A 16,530-nucleotide genomic window follows, 5' to 3' on the forward strand; every position below is an offset into this window, starting at 1 on the left:
AAAGATAAAATGGGATTTACATTTGGATAAAATTCAAATTATATTTCAACTTGTACAATTTAAGTTTCCTATACATTTACTTCCAGGAATAAAACCTGAGTCCATAAAAATTATTATCAGCTTTTCTTATGCTAGGTATCTTACTCCCGTTGAATTGCAAATTTCCTTCGGTCACACAATCCACCTCTGGCAGTAAATGCACGGAAAGGGTAATAATCTAGGCCATCTGCCTTTTTCCAAGGAATATGTTGCCTTATATTCCTTTCCTGAAATGACAAAATATTTTTCTTCAAATTATTATAAAACCGTTTATAAATATTCTTGAGTTTTCTTCATTGTTTTGTAATAATTACACAGTGAATAGAATAAATCTATATAGATTTGAGATTCAAAATACAAGATTGTAGTACATAAGGGCTAGAGTGAACTTGACCTATTGACCGTCATACAAAAATAGAGCAACAATTTTGTTACCTTGTCAAAGATCATAAAATTTGAACGTTAAGGGCATAATTACATAGATAAATATATTTTTTTTTTGTGTAAAAAAAAAGTTTCAGCCTTTTGCCTGAAATTCAAAAATAAATTTAAAGTTTTGTAAATGTTAAAAGTTAACAAACATATAAAGATTACAAGTATGTTTGAAAATAAAACAAGTAATAGTCTGATAGTGAATAATGAAGAAATAAATTAATTTCATCGTCAATTTTAAGATTTATTTGATAAAGTGATGAAGAAATCTGTACACAATAAATGAAATTCTTGATTGTTTTCATGACTGATGACATAAAAAAAACAGTTTTACAACATGATATCGTACAACAGAAGCGATTAAGTGGGTTTCGCGTGACTGCATAACCGGCAATCCCTCTCTGACACCTTTCGACTTGACGTTACGCCCTTATTATTAGATTTTCTAATAAGGAAAACGCATCACGCAATTTAGCTTTATTACATATTTATCAATCATAGCTTTTTGCCCTAAGGGAATATAGAAAACTGATTCATTGAGAGTCAGCTTTCATGTTTACATGATGAGGTTTACTATTTATGACGTATAGAAATGGATTTTGGGATTGGTGCCAGAATAATGCCAAAATAGCCCAAAACTTTAAACTCTAATTTTAACTGAACTTTATCCTTCTCAATAACGAGTGTGTTAAATTGAAAAAGCATTTAGTTGATTGAACTTTAACCTGTTAACTGAACTTTAAAATTAAAAGTGATGGATTTCGTTCTGTCAGGCGGAAATGTCTTCATTGTTACAAAAAAGGAATTTCCGACCTGGAATATCTTTTAGAGAAAAGCAATTTTAATTATAAGATAATTGAAATTCAAATTTTTATTTTAGACTTTATTGGTCTTATATATTTATTAATACAAACAAAGAATTTTATAGAAGGAATAAAAAAAATTTACTATTTTGTTAATAATGTAAATCAATAAATATATTTGCATATACATAAATCAACGAAATTGTAAAAAACTTTTTTAAATTCCCTTTTTCTTTATATATAAATATAAAGATTGTGAGTTTTCTAATCGTGATTAAAGTAATGAAAATAAATCATTGACAAAACTTTTAGGCAAAGATTTTTGCAAGAAGTCAAAACAATTTGAAAGTGTCGTGACGAAGCCGGGTGAAAACGATTGAATTTAAAGATTAGTAGACCTTGCGTCAAGGTCTCACATAATTTGCACGATAGGCACAAAAGTTTTTTATTCAGAGGCTAACTCGTCGTATACACATAGGGTCCGAGAAATCTGAAATCTTTATAGAAAAGTAAATGGCTCATGCGCACACATTTAAAAGTCAGATTGTAATTTTGTGATTATATTACTGTTGAACCACGTGGAATACCGTCATAATAATTCTGATTTTTATTTTCCTCATAAAATTCTATTGCAAAAAAGCGTGTGTGTGTTACTTTTTTTTGCAGGTTAAATCAATTCTCATTTTCTTTATGCTTGTGCGAGAGTTCTTTACAAATAAGAAAAATTAATGTAAATTGGAATTTCTCTTGGAACTTGGAAAAATCAGAAAGTTTTATTGTGAATTGAAAATTAATTTCACCCATGCCATGTACATGTATACCGTAATTGATTTTGTTTCAGATACCGTGAGAGAGTTACTGACACACGTTCCTGGAACTGTAAAGTCTGATCCACCGACTGGAGGATCATTAGTCGGTGAATTGGGAAGTGAATCAGGAATGACGCCTCTTCATCTTGCGGCTTATTCTGGAAATGAAAATGTCGTTCGATTACTTCTAAATTCCGCAGGAGTTCAGGTACACTAATCGTCCATTAATTTTAATTCCTTTCATTTTATCCAAAACTAAATGTCACGAAATTTTTTTGCTACTATTGTTACAATAGGTAGATGCATCAACAGTCGAAAATGGCTTCAATCCATTGCATCTCGCATGTTTTGGTGGACATATTACAGTGGTGGGTCTTCTTTTAAGTAGATCGGCAGAATTATTGCACAGCGCTGATCGTTATGGAAAGACGGGACTTCACATTGCTGCTACACATGGTCATTATCAAATGGTAGAAGTTCTCTTAGGTCAAGGTGCAGAAATTAATGCAACAGACAAAAATGGATGGACACCATTGCATTGTGCAGCGAGAGCCGGTTATCTTGACGTTGTGAAACTTCTTGTTGAAAGTGGAGCTTCACCAAAAAGTGAAACAAATCTTGGCAGTGCACCAATTTGGTTTGCTGCATCAGAAGGTCACAATGATGTTCTCAAATACCTTATGGAAAAGGAGCACGACACCTATGCTCTAATGGAAGACAAGAGAGTAAGTACCTATTCTGATTTTGGGGAGCGTCAAACCCTCCAAGAATATTTATTTTCCTCAACATGACCCCAAACATAAATTTCCTACCAAACGTCATTGAATCACGCAATGTTGTGACGATTTTCAAACCGTATTGCGAAATTTAGTTGTATATTTTAAATATATTTGACATGCAATCTCTGTCTATTGCATGAGTTTTTATTTTTCATTTTCTTTCACTTGCAGTTTGTCTACAACATGATGATTTGCAGCAAGAGTCACAACAATAAGCCAATTGAGGAGTTTGTCCTCGTTTCGCCAGCGCCAGTCGATACAGCAGCAAAATTATCCAATATTTATATGAAACTATCGGAAAAAGAAAAGGAGAGAGCAAAAGATTTAATTGCCGCTGGTAAACAATGTGAAACAATGGCCACTGAATTGTTAGCTCTTGCAGCTGGCGCTGATTCGGCTGGGAGAATTCTCACATCAATGGATCGAAGGAATGTGGAATTTCTAGATGTTCTTATTGAAAATGAACAAAAGGAGGTTATTGCCCATACAGTGGTGCAACGTTATCTTCAAGAATTGTGGCAAGGTAGTCTAAATTGGAATGCATTTCGGACAATTTTACTCTTTATTGCATTTCTTGTTTGTCCACCAGTTTGGGTGGTTTTTGCTCTACCACTTGGCCACAAGTACAATAATGTGCCGATTATAAAATTCATGTCCTATTTAACATCACACATATATTTAATGGTGTTTCTATTGTTAGTGGGTATCACGCCAATTTATCCAGTTGTTAGAGAGGCCCTTGTGCCCTATTGGTACGAATGTTGTCTTTTAGTGATGCTCTCTGGATTATTGCTTTTTGAATTGACAAATCCCAGTGACAAAAGTGGTCTTGGCTGGATAAAATTGGCTGTATTGCTTTTTGGAATATTCGGCGTTGCCTTTCATCTATTAGGTTTTGTTATTGTTAAACGACCCTATTGGCCAACATTATTGTACTTAAGAAATCAATTATTCGCCTTAAGTTTTCTATTGGCTTGTGTACAAATCTTGGACTTCCTGTCTTTTCATCATCTCTTTGGACCATGGGCAATCATTATTGGTAATCTAATGAAGGATCTGGCAAGATTTTTGGCTGTCTTGGCCATATTTGTATTTGGATTCTCCATGCATTTTGTTGCTCTTAATCAAGCATTTGAAAATCAATCTTGGGAGCAGGCGAGAGCTGAAGATCGTAAAAGGAAGAATAACTTTTCAGATGGTAAGTGTTACATTTATATTTTTATTGCTTACTAATGTTGTTTTAGATTCCCAAGATTACTTCTTGTTAGAGGTAACAAATTTTAGACCGTGTGGCTTGCTGTAAAATTTAGTATTATTTGTTACCTCCAGAGCCGTTTTTAATATTTAAAAGTAATGTAGTTAGTATTTTTTTTAAAAAAAAATGATGGTTTGATTACAGCAAGTAGTGGTAATAATGAGCATAGTTAAAAACTGAGTGATGAATTTTATACATTTATGATAAAAAGATTTAAACCGAAATTATGGAAAAAATTGATCACTCAGAGATGATCTTTGCTTATTTATTACTTTGAGTTTTTGTATTTTCTTTTATATGTAATCACTAACCGAAAATTAGGTCTTTTAATCCCTCAAGGTACAACGCAGCTGAAAAAATATGTTATTATCGTGTCGCACGCAGTCCTCGACAAATTGATTTTTTATTATAGAAAAATTGATGGTGTGCTTCCTAAAATAGAAGAAGCTTTGTATTTAGAATAGAATTCCCTTTGAGGTTGATTTCTAAGCAAAAAAAAATCAATTTTCATTCTTTAATATAAATAAAATTCTTAGGTTTGTAACAATATTAATTTCAATGTTAGAATTGACGATGCCCGGTGTTACCGAGGTTTTAACGTCATGGATAATGACGCCTCCACCTACGTCACTAGGTCGTCGCTCCGGACGCTATAAGAAAAAGAATGATTGTTGTGACGAAAGCTCCCGAGATTGTAAGTTTTACAGGATGCCGATGATTAATCGACACTCTGAATGCAGGACTTGCTCCACCCTCGATGTCGTTTCGTCTGTTAAATGCATTTTGACCGGTGTAAGCGCGTCTGTTATTGCCTGATGCTAAAATTAATGCCTGAATTTAAAAAAAAAAAAAAAAAAAAAGAAATTTTATCCAGCATCTCCTTTATTTTGTGAAACTATTTTTCTAACAGATAAATTATTATTTTGTTTAAACAAATTTTTTAACAAACCAACCTTTTTTTTTGTTCTTTCAGATTTTGTTTCTTTTTATTTTACTTTATTGTTTTTAAAAAAAAACCCGGAATTTTACTAAAACATTTCCCAGGTGCTCTTAATGAAAATAAAAAGAAAAAATTGTTCACAGCTCAACGCTCGAATGCAGAAACGACCTGCATTTTTGGAATGTGTGTGCATCTTTATGCTCGTACGACATTAGCGCATCGCTATTTAAACCATGTCTTTTAGCGCATCGCTGTACTGAAAAAGAAATAATTTTTGCCCAATAATGAATTACTTTAATATCAAATAAATTTTCCCGAGTCTATAATGATAATAATTATATAATTATTTATCAGATGATACTCAAGTTATTCATTATTTGTCTTAAATTTTTTTTTCCAGTGAAAAGGGTTCAAATTACATGTATGATGTACATCATGCCCATATATATATATATAACATTTATCCGGATTGTAAGCGCACTATTTTTTTTTTTAATTGATCATCACTGCGTTCTGTTTCTTGTAAGTCCGAATCAATCGATCGAAACAAGCTATCGACTTTTGATATACATATATATACATATACATAACTTGCATGTTCACGTGTTTGAAGTTTGTCTTTTGAGTGTTTTTAAAAAGCAAAAACAAGAAAAGTAAGAAAAAAAAACAAAGGGATCTGGCGAAATCATACAGACAAGGAGAGGAAACGAGAGAATGCGAGAGAGAAAGATTGTTACTAATGCATGCTGCACATTTTTGTGCAATAACACAGAAAAGAGCACCACTTTGCCAAAAAAAAAAAAAAATAATAATAATCAACAGGGACGACAATGATGACAAAATTTTTTTGAAGAAGACAAAAAACATTCCTCAAGGAATACAAGTGGTATACAAAAAAATGAATTAGCGAATTTTATCAATGAATGATTTTGAGCCAATGAAATGCGGCGATTTTTGTATCGCGGAATGAGCACGAATTTTTCATGTGTTTTGACTTTCTTCCATATACTTATATCAAAATATTGAGCCTTGCTGTCTGCTGAAATGCAACAATATTGTCGAGATAGCGAATGTGTCTTTTTTGCACGGATCTACGAAATCCTCTCCCCTCAAAAAAAAAAAAAAGTGATGTGACGCACGCTCATCGATGTGCAAAAAAAAAGCGATGTCTTCTGTTCGTCGCATGCATCGCATCAATTTTATCAACAAGCCCGAGCATGGCATAAATTTTTCCGTGTAGCATGAGCATGTTCTTTCGTACACGCGCGTAGAGAGTGAAATTTAACAAATATCCGAAAAAAAAAAAAATTTCGTTGCCTCGAATTCCAGTAAAGATGAATCCTGTACTTGCCTTCGAGTATCTCTTCTTTGCTGTCTTTGGTCAAACAACCCACAGCGAGCTCAAGGTCGAGTCCAAGCAACCAGAATGGACCTCGGGTCTATTCAAATTGGCCTTTGGTGTTTACATGTTGGTCTCAGTAGTGGTGTTAATTAATCTGCTTATTGCTATGATGAGCGACACTTATCAAAGGATACAGGCGCAGTCCGACATTGAATGGAAATATGGTCTCAGTAAACTTATTAGAAATATGCACAGGTAAGCACCATTTTTTTTTTACTTTTGCTTCAAATTCAATTCTATAATTACAATAGTGAAACAAAATTCTCTAATCATTTGGCTTTTTTTGGGTCTAGATGATAACTTCTTCATCAGATATAATTTCTATATAAACTAACCTTTGCAAATAATTTTTGTGCATCTATTCCTCTGCTTTTAAAATAATACCAAATCAAAATATTTAATTCTCGTTTTACAAAATCTGTATAGCTAATTTCTATATCCATCTTTTTCTTCTAAAATCCATTATACTGTTTCAAAATCATTGAAATCTCCTGTAAACTCCATGATAACTTATCTCAATGGGCGTTTTCTGCAGATGCTCCAGGAGCATTTTATGGTCCAATCATCTATTAATTCCATTGGATCGAGTCAATCAAAAAAGCAAAGCCCCAAAGCACTTCTGGTCGAGCATCTGCATAAAACGCCCAATGAGTTTATAGTGAATTCCTATTTTCCCAAAGAATACCTAATTTTTTCAACAGAAAGTTTCTTAATTTCATGAACAAAAGCTTTCTGCTTAAACTTGCTTGTCTGTCATCTGCAAAACTTTTTATGTACAAAGCATGCGTCAATTTTTGTCCTATAAAAGAAATAAGCCACAAGAAAAAAAAAACCCCCACCAACTTTTATAGAGAAGCAAAAATCACAGTGCACTATCACAAGATTACATATTTCAGAACTACAACCGCCCCTTCACCATTGAATTTGCTGACAACATGGATCGTTTACTTCATCAAACTATGGAAACAAAGGGCAGCCAAACGTAAACGTCCATCTCTTGTACATATGATGGGTTTACAACGTACGGGAAGAATGTCACCACGTTCAAAAATGGGTGCCAAGTGGCTCTCAAAAGTGAAAAAAGGCCAAGTTCGTCCCAAGGACAGTGTTGCACTTTCCTTAGTACACCTTAGTCCCTTAGGTAGTCAATTGTCCTTCAATAGTGCAACAAGAATTGAAAGTGTCGTTGATTGGGATTCAATTAGAAAGAAATATCTTGCACTCACTGGAAGTGAGCCTGAAAAGGATGTCGATAAAGATGAAAAAGAAAACGATGATAATGACGAGGAGGACATTGGACCAACTGCATCGAATGCCTCAACAGTTCCTGTTACAGCGACAACTCCACCAATATAAACTTTTATACTTGTTATTATTTCTAAATTATAAATATAAATCTAAATGTAAATCTAAATGTACATTATCAAGAGAAACAAGTAAAATGAAAATTAAAAAATTTGTGCCTAAATAGTTTTCAAAAGAAATAAACAACAATTTGCAAGGTGGTGCTTTGATACGTCCCGTCAACAGACACTAAATATAGAATCTAAGTAAGTAACAAACAAAAAATCTCAACGAAAGTCTGTATGCCAAAATAAATGTCATGTGGACCAATTCATGATCAGCATGCCACTGGAATATGTTTTCAATCATTGTCTATAATCATCCACGACGTCACATCATTCCTCATTCCACATGTCAAATATTAAAGGTAATGACAATTTTGAGAAATAGAAAGTCTCTTTACTAGTTCAGTTTGCATGGATGCAATATCGTCGAGATATATCCATATATATATATATGATTTATTATATATGAATATATTTATATCAAAATACTCTTTAGTAACCCTAGAAATATACGGCAAGAATCTGTTTGTAAATACAACGAATTTAGAATAGAATATAAGTTTATAATTTTCTTTTATCAAAACGATAGATTTTAGCGATTAAATATAAATATATATATATAATTTTTTGGCATGATAAGTGCGTGCGATTTCGAATTTTTTGGCATGATATTATGTAAAACAAATCATGTTTACGAGACAATATTGTTGACACGTATTTCCAGTCAAGATGAATCCAGTAGTGGCAGTTGAGCTATTGTTCTTCGCTATCTTTGGACAAACGACACATGAACAATTCAAGGTCGTCAGTCAACAGCCATCATGGACAACAAATCTCTTCAAGGTGGCCTTTGGGATTTACATGTTGGTATCGGTTGTTGTACTTATTAATCTACTTATTGCCATGATGAGTGACACCTATCAAAGGATTCAAGCACAATCTGATATCGAGTGGAAATATGGTCTTAGCAAACTGATAAGAAATATGCACAGGTAAAGTATAATACACAACCCGCTATTAAACCAAGGCACAAACACATTATTTTATTTAGTAACACTGATGGACGAATCTAGATTTCTGCATTGGGAAAAGTTTTTCTTTAATATAAAATTGAGCTGTCGGATTAAAGAAGGGTAAATAACCCATTTTAATTATACATTAGTTATATATGCCCTTCTTTGATCCCGCAGCTTAATTCTGATCCAACCATTTTGTAGTCATACGGAGGCGTATGAATTTTCTCCAAATTTCAATTGACCTAACACTTAATTGACCTAAAAGTCGTATGGACTAACTATTACTTGGCCTAATCTGTATATGACCTAATTCTTATTTGGCGTAATCTTCATTTAATCTAAGGCCTTAGTCCCATGACGGCGCGAATACAGAATGCAAAGTAGAAAATCATGAGAGTGAAAAGGATAGCGATATCTTTCCATCTCTTCTGCACTCATGGTTTTCTGCTTAGCATTCGGTATTCGCGCCGTCATGGGACTGCACCCTAATCATCATTTGTAATAATCATCACTTGTCCTAATTCTCATTTGGCCTAATCTTACAATAACCTAATTCTGATTTAACATAATATTTATCTGCCCTAAATCTCAAATATTCTGTAGCCTAATACTTTTTTAGCCTCATTTTTAACAGACCTAATTATTACTTGGCCTATACACAATTTACCATAATTATCATTTGGACTAACGGCGCTTAAACTAATTTTCATTTAATCTAATCTTTATAAAATCTAATTCTAATTTTGCCTAATCATATTAAAACCTAATTATTATTGGTTCTAATATTTACATGATCTAATTCTTATTTGGCCTAATTTTACTATGTCCTAATTTTTAATTGTTCTAATTTTAATCTAACATAATTCTCAATTCCCCTAATCTTAATGTAATCTAATTTTCATTTGGCCTAATCCTCACTTGACCTAATTCTCACCTGGCCTTATTAGTCACTCGCTCATAAACGCGAATCATGAAAGAGTAAGTGACAAAACATATTTTTCTTCTTTTCTCTCATTATTATAACGTTCATGAATGGGTAACAAATAAAGTTTAGAGTTTAGGCCAAGTGAGAATTGGATCAAATAAGGTTTAGATCAAAAGAGTATTAGGTTACATTGAGATTAGGCCAATTAAGAATTAGGTTTTATAAAGATTAGATCCAAATGATAATTAGGCCAGATGAAAATTATTTCAAATGATAATTATGGTAAATGGTGTTTAAGTAATAATCAGTTCAGATAAAAAATGAGGCTAAAAAAGTATTAGGTTACAGAAAATTTAGGGGATTTAGGGCAGATAAATATTATGTTAAATCAGAATTAGTTTATTTTAAGATTGGAGCATTAGGACAAATGACAATTAGTACAAAAGAGGATTAGTTCAATTAAGTATTAGGCCATTTGATGTTTGGAAAAAATTCATGCGCCTCGTCATACGAATGTTAGTTATTCGCTGCGTACCAAAATAATAGGCTAAACCTTAATTTAATGACATTAGCTATTAAATTTCCAATAAGCTGTATTTTTCATTTCTCTAAATTCGTCCATTCTTGTTAATCAATGTAAAGCTTATTGCATGACACAAAAATCATATAAAAAAAAATTTGCGCAAATTCAGGACAACAACGGCGCCGTCGCCACTCAATTTGTTAACAACATGGATAACATATCTATGTAAAGCATGTCGAAAGAGAGCAGCCAAAAAACAACGACCATCACTGGTACATATGATGGGTTTTCAACGAGGCGAAAGGATGTCTGCTCGTTCGAAAATGGGTGCAAAATGGCTGTCAAAAGTAAAAAAAACCCAAGTTGGACACAAGGACAGTGTGGCATTGTCTGTTGTTCATTTAAGTCCACTTGGCAGTCAATTGTCATTCAGTAATGCACCACGAATTGACAATGTTGTCGATTGGGAAGTTGTGAGAAGAAAATATCGCGGTTTAGTTGGAATTGAATCAAAAAAACAAATTGATGAACCTAAAGAGCCAACAGAAGATATTTTATCGGCATTTGAGGAACCAACATCGTCAAATTCAACTAGACATGAAATGGTACCAGCATTGTGAACATAAAAGAATTTTTAAAGAAAAAAAAAATTTTAACACCATCGTGATATTCCTTTTAATTTGCCTTGTACTTAAAATGTTTATCATAAAAAAATAAAACATTTTACATTGGATTTTGTACGCCTCTTGATAAAAATTAATTTTTTTTTTGGTAAAATCTAACTCTGCCTGCAACGTTTTTATAGAGGCAGCGAAGAAATGATCTCTGCGTACAGTTAATATCGACAGATGTCCTTTTTCACGGTTAGTCAGTATCAGTATATAATATTGTATGTATGTTTCTTATTTTCTAGCTGAATTTTTCTCGTAGAAAATAATACAAATAGCGTGCATGTGCATCTTTCAATAATAATTCGATTAGTCTTGGAGAAATTAGGTCCTATTATTGTAGAATTGTGTAATATCTCAAGACTTGATCAGCATGCACATTTGTCACGAACGACATATATATATATATGATGATTGCGTCATTCAATTATTTCTTATGTACCAAATAGTTTGTAGATATATTTTTAACTTCTTTTCTCATAATTACGAAATATTTACACTGAAAAAAAATTTTATTTGATTCAAATAATCCGATCAAATAAATATTTACTTGAACCAATAATTTCTGTATTTAAAACAAATAGCATTTAATTTAAAAATTATTTCGTTCCAGGTAAATATTTATTTAATAATAAAGTAACTAATTATTTGATTAAATTTTTTTTTCAGTGTAATAGCACATAATTTTGTGTGCACTTTTATATAATTTCGTTACATTTTGATATCTTGACTAATTCGATTTTCAGTGTTATATAGCATTTAGTAGATAATTCATAACAATGGTAAATTAAAAAAATAAATTGCAAAAATTTTGCAAAAATTTATAAATAAATTTTCCGAATTTGGAAATTTTTTTTTTATCAAAATTTGATGGGGGATACGACTATTTTATATAAAAGAGTAAATATTCTCAATCCTTAATCCAATTTCATTTGTATATATCTTATTAGTCATATTTATAAAATTATTATTAATAGACGAAAAAGAATCTATTTTTTTTCAATAAAATTTTTATTTGACGAAATATTAAAAAAAAAAAATTCTAAATAATTTTTATAAAAATAAAATTATTCTTTTTCTTTTTATAATAATTTTATAAAATATTTAGTATAATTATTTCTTAGGAAAAATAGAAATGCTTTTTAAAACTAAAATTTTTTATACATAATTTTGAAGTAATTTTTCTTATATAGTGGAATGTTTATAGAAATAGAAAATATAATCGACAACTATCTACATATTTTTATATATTTACTTAAACTTTTATAAACATTTTGATATTACTCTTTCTACACATATTTTTACTCTTCACTCTTTTAATAACAATTTATATTATATGCACTAGAAATTTAAATTTCTTCACATTGACAAAAATGTATCTACTTTTTTAATATTGTTTTTTTTTTTTTAAATTATTTTTTATTTAATATTAAAAATTTTTTATAATCCACCTTGAATGTTAATCTATTATAAATATATATTTAAAATATTTATTTCTAATATTATTAGAATTTATTTTAGTTAATTTAATTTATTTTAAAAAAAGAAATTTTTTTATTTCTCTCATAATATGACAAATTATTAGATTTTTTCAAATTGTAATGAGTATTTAGATTTTTTTTTTTATAATCACTACTTTTCGCATGATAATTAAATTAATTTTCATTTTTAAGTAGGTACATATATAAACTTTTAGGTACACTTATGTAGTTATTAGTATACTGATTATTTATTCTTCATATATTAGGAAATTTCTAAAAAAAGGTCATTAATTTAAATTCTAAAAATTTGATCAATTTTTTCAGTATTAGTGAATCCAATGGAAATTTACGAGAAACTTTTTTTCTCTATTTTTGGTCAAAAAGAAACTACTGACGTTGCATTACAACTCTTAAAGAGACCATTTTGGATAATAATTTTATTTAAGGTAAATTTTATGATTTTTTTTATTTTTATTTTTTTATTTTAAATAATTAATTAATATTTATTATTTAATTTAATATTAATTATTTAATTTAATACTAATTAATAATTAATTAATTAATACTTTTTAATAATATAAATTCAATTTTAGTTTTTATATAAAAAAAAATTAAAATTTCAAAATTTTTAATACGAAAATATTATTTGTATTTTTTAGATATCGTTTGCAATTTACATGCTGTTAACTGTAATTGTTTTGTTACCTCTGCTAATTGCCATGATGAGTGACACATATCATCACATTCAATCACAAAGTGATATAGAATGGAAATATGGACTCAGCAAATTAATTCGTACTATACAGAAGTAAATATTTTTTTTTTCAAATAAATTCTTTTTTTACCAAAAAAAATTAATTTTTAAAAATTTTAGAACAAAAACAGCGCCAACGCCATTAAATCTAATAACTACATGGGCAACACATTTGTATACATTTTTAAAAGACCAATGGAAAGCGAAAAAGCCTCTAAATAAATTTCGCAAATTTATAAGACAAAATAGATTTTTGGGAAATAAATTATTCAATGTAAGTTTATTTTGTCTCAAATTAAAAAAAAAAAAAATTTCTTTACATAAGAAAAAAAATTTTATTCAATTTAAAATTTTTTTAAAAGTTTTCAATTATAAAAAATATTTTTGTGTTTCATTTTTTTCAGAATAATAAAGTGATACCACAACCGGAAAATAAACGCAGTGTAACATTTTCTCCATTAGTTTCGCGTGACTCAATGAGCTCAAAAAGTAGTCATTCAGTCATCGAAACTATTAAAATTAATGATGTCGTTGACTGGGATATAGTTCAAAGAAAATATAGACAGCAATTTAGTGGTGAATTAGAGAAATTACCAAGAAAGTGATTATTATGAAACATGACAAAAAAAAAAATTATTTAAAGCCGAATAGTTCCTAAAACAAAAATAGATTTTATTCCTGAAAAGCACTCTATAGTATTTTATACGTAAATGTAAAATTGTATTATAATTATTATATATATATATAACAAAGAACATTTGTACAATTGTTCAATGCTTTTATAAAATTCATTTTATTATTGTTAGATGTTATTCAATATCCAAACTCTTAGAAATTCTCATATCTTTTTGTATATTTATTAAGTTTGATGAAAATATAATAAAAAAAATCAAAAATGGTATTTCATTAAGTTTTTATATTAAATAAATAATGAAAATTAACTAATAAAATTTCATTAAACTAATTTTAAAGAAACGTACCATATTTTTGAGAAAGAGAAATTATGTTTCACCTTTTCCGAATGGAGATTCAGAATTGGTTTCCAAAAAATAAGTTCCACGTGTATCGTAACTCAATTTCTCCCCCATAAATACAGGTGAATTTTTAGAATTGCATGTTCCAGATTTAAAATCCTTCCAGCTGTCACATTCAACGGATACAAATATTTCTGGACTAACAATGGATTCACTCATAAACTGATGAGATCTTGCATGACTGCAATATTCTGAAAAACGTTTTTTTTTTTTTTTTTAAATTAAATTCTATCTTGGATAATTTTTTTTTTTCATAATTTTCACTAACGAGTCATAAGAATTGGACATCCAGGTTGTCGGAAAGTGCCTCCATTAGGAAAAAAATCAGCGTGTCCTATGGATTTAGCAAATCCAATAGTTCCACCGCATGTATGTATAACATCAACAAAAACAGCATCAGAAGCGTCAAGACGATCTTTTGGCTCTTTAAATCTTGGTCTCTCAAATCCAGGTCCAGCAGGATCCATTCCTGTAATTCTTCCAATTTTTCCCGAGAGATTTGCACCAGCAAATCCAGCAACATGAGCTCCTAAACTGTGTCCCAAAATATGAACTGTATTCAAGTCCAAATCCACTTCTTTTTGAAGAAATTCCAAAAATTCTGCCAAGTAACCGCCAACCTGTATTAGCGTTAATTAATATTTTCCAAAATTTTTTTTTTTTCTTTCTTTCACATTATTTTATTTTCATTCTCTAAAAAATTGATAAAAATTAAAAATATTTAATGCTAACTTGACGTGTAACTTTTGCAGCTGCCGAATATTCCTTAACAGATCCAGCCAGCCAATTAATTAAAATAACATTATAGTCACCGGTATTTAAATAATTTGTTCGAATTTCACGAAGCCAAGGTGTCTGTGAACTATCAGTCCAGCCATGAATAATGATTTTTGTTAATAATGAAGAATTAAATCCCGATTGTTTCAAATTTTCTGAATCATTTAAATTCATCATATAGGCTTCATCGGAATTTGTTTTAGTAAAAAGTTGAAAAATTATATCTTTCTCAGGCACAACAATTGGATCTAAAACACCTGATAAAATTCCTCGATCATCAGGAATTAATACTGATGGATTTATTAAAACATTCACAATTGCTTGTTCCAGTGAAGTATCCTGAGAAGAATCTGGTTGTAGATTTGCAAGTATATTTTCAGCTCGGATAATTATAAATGAAGCTTTGAAAAATAAATGTTCATTTTTTAAAAATTCTTTTAAAAAAAAGTAAATTACGTTATTTAAAATTTTCCAATGTAATATAGAATTTTTATTTTACCTGAAAACATTAGAATCACAATAAACAATCTCATCTTGAATTAGAAGAAAATTTTATACTGAAGTTGAAGAAAAAGAATTGAAATCTTATTTACTTGAAAAATTGCGTGATTGAACACAATTTATTTTTGTCATTATATTTATTATAAATAATGATCTACAATCGTATTATTCTCTTTTCTTCTATTTTTAGAATATGTTAATACTTCGAAAAAAATTATCCGATAAATATCATTAATTACAATTTTTTTCATGGAAAAATTCGTATAAAAACAAATTCTATCAAATAATAATTCGAAAAATGAAAATTAATTTTATTTTTATTATTAGTATTTCATTTTTTTAAATAAAATATTTGATTAGAAATTATTTTTTAGAGGAATTTTCATTTTTCGAATTAGCATTTGGGAGAATTTTTGTTTAAACGAATTTTTACTTTTAAAAAATTTTTAGCTACAGAATTTTTGTTTCGCAGGATTTTTATTTTATAGTCAAAAGAATTTTAATTTAGCATTAATTTTTATTCAATCAAATTTTATGTGATTCGAATTTTTAAATGTCAGAATTTCCTATTCACCGAATTTTAATTTGTTCAAATTTTTATTTGTTCGAATTTTTAATTGATAGAATTTTTCATATGCCGAATTTTCATTTGTTGAAATTACAATTGGCCGAACAAACAATGGAGAGAAAGATTTCGGTAATTTCGGAAAAATGAAAATTCAGCGTCTTAAGAATTCTATTAATTAAGAATTCGTACAATCAAAAAAATTCGGACAAATGAAAATTCGGCGTCTTAAAAAATCTATTAATTAAAAATTCGTACAATTAAAAATTTGTACGAATAAAAGTTCGAATAAATTAAAATTCGGTGAATTGGAATTTCTATCAATTAAAAATTCAAACAAGTAAAAGTTCGGATAAATTAAAATTCAGTGAATTGGAATTTCTTTTTATTAAAAAATTTGAATCAAATAAAATTCGTATAAAATAAAAAATTGGTCAAATTTTAATTCGAAAATTTGTCTAAAAAAATAATTAAATTT

General features: G+C 29.4%; 2 protein-coding genes across 8 annotated transcripts in view; one reads left to right on the forward strand and one right to left on the reverse strand.

Moving 5' to 3' along the window:
• The window catches only part of LOC127287631 (serine/threonine-protein phosphatase 6 regulatory ankyrin repeat subunit B), a 32,197-nt gene extending 18,417 nt beyond the window's left edge, over nucleotides 1-13,780 (forward strand). Inside the window, exons 9-15 of one of the 6 annotated variants that reach the window (XM_051314665.1) lie at nucleotides 2,116-2,291; nucleotides 2,380-2,808; nucleotides 3,034-4,060; nucleotides 12,746-12,867; nucleotides 13,081-13,229; nucleotides 13,296-13,449; nucleotides 13,580-13,780. In XM_051314665.1, coding sequence (XP_051170622.1) covers nucleotides 2,116-2,291; nucleotides 2,380-2,808; nucleotides 3,034-4,060; nucleotides 12,746-12,867; nucleotides 13,081-13,229; nucleotides 13,296-13,449; nucleotides 13,580-13,780 — 2,258 coding nt within the window. Of the gene's footprint in view, nucleotides 1-2,115; nucleotides 2,292-2,379; nucleotides 2,809-3,033; nucleotides 4,061-4,682; nucleotides 4,812-6,386; nucleotides 6,655-7,355; nucleotides 8,474-8,532; nucleotides 8,801-10,441; nucleotides 11,006-12,745; nucleotides 12,868-13,080; nucleotides 13,230-13,295; nucleotides 13,450-13,579 lie in introns of those variants that run through there. The other 5 variants (XM_051314661.1, XM_051314667.1, XM_051314662.1 and 2 more) reach the window with 5 other exon arrangements.
• Nucleotides 39-15,560, reverse strand: LOC127287632 (pancreatic lipase-related protein 2-like). 2 transcript variants are annotated; one of them, XM_051314668.1, is made up of 5 exons: nucleotides 15,486-15,560; nucleotides 14,942-15,387; nucleotides 14,478-14,829; nucleotides 14,188-14,400; nucleotides 39-266 (listed from the first exon to the last, which is right to left on the reverse strand). In XM_051314668.1, the coding sequence occupies exons 1-5, from the start codon at nucleotides 15,517-15,519 to the stop codon at nucleotides 172-174; spliced, it is 1,140 nt and encodes a 379-aa protein (XP_051170625.1). In that variant the 5' UTR covers nucleotides 15,520-15,560; the 3' UTR covers nucleotides 39-171. The 2 variants fall into 2 exon arrangements, with proteins under 2 accessions (XP_051170625.1, XP_051170626.1); XM_051314669.1 differs by lacking the exon at nucleotides 39-266 and adding an exon at nucleotides 13,674-13,829.
• Nucleotides 15,561-16,530: the final 970 nt, after the last annotated feature.

The sequence above is a fragment of the Leptopilina boulardi genome, unplaced genomic scaffold, assembly GCF_019393585.1.
Source record: "Leptopilina boulardi isolate dan_hultmark-lab unplaced genomic scaffold, ZJU_Lbou_2.1 LbouV2_372, whole genome shotgun sequence".
NCBI lineage: Eukaryota > Metazoa > Arthropoda > Insecta > Hymenoptera > Figitidae > Leptopilina > Leptopilina boulardi.

Excerpts from the sequence above, each read along its gene's own strand:
- LOC127287632 (XM_051314668.1), bottom strand. The coding sequence starts at position 15,519 with ATGAGATTGTTTATTGTGATTCTAATGTTTTCAG. Across the intron at positions 15,388-15,485 it reads TGTGATTCTAATGTTTTCAG|CTTCATTTATAATTATCCGA; the intron begins GTAAAATAAAAA and ends TATTTTTCAAAG. Across the intron at positions 267-14,187 it reads TGAATCTCCATTCGGAAAAG|GAAAGGAATATAAGGCAACA; the intron begins GTGAAACATAAT and ends TTGTCATTTCAG.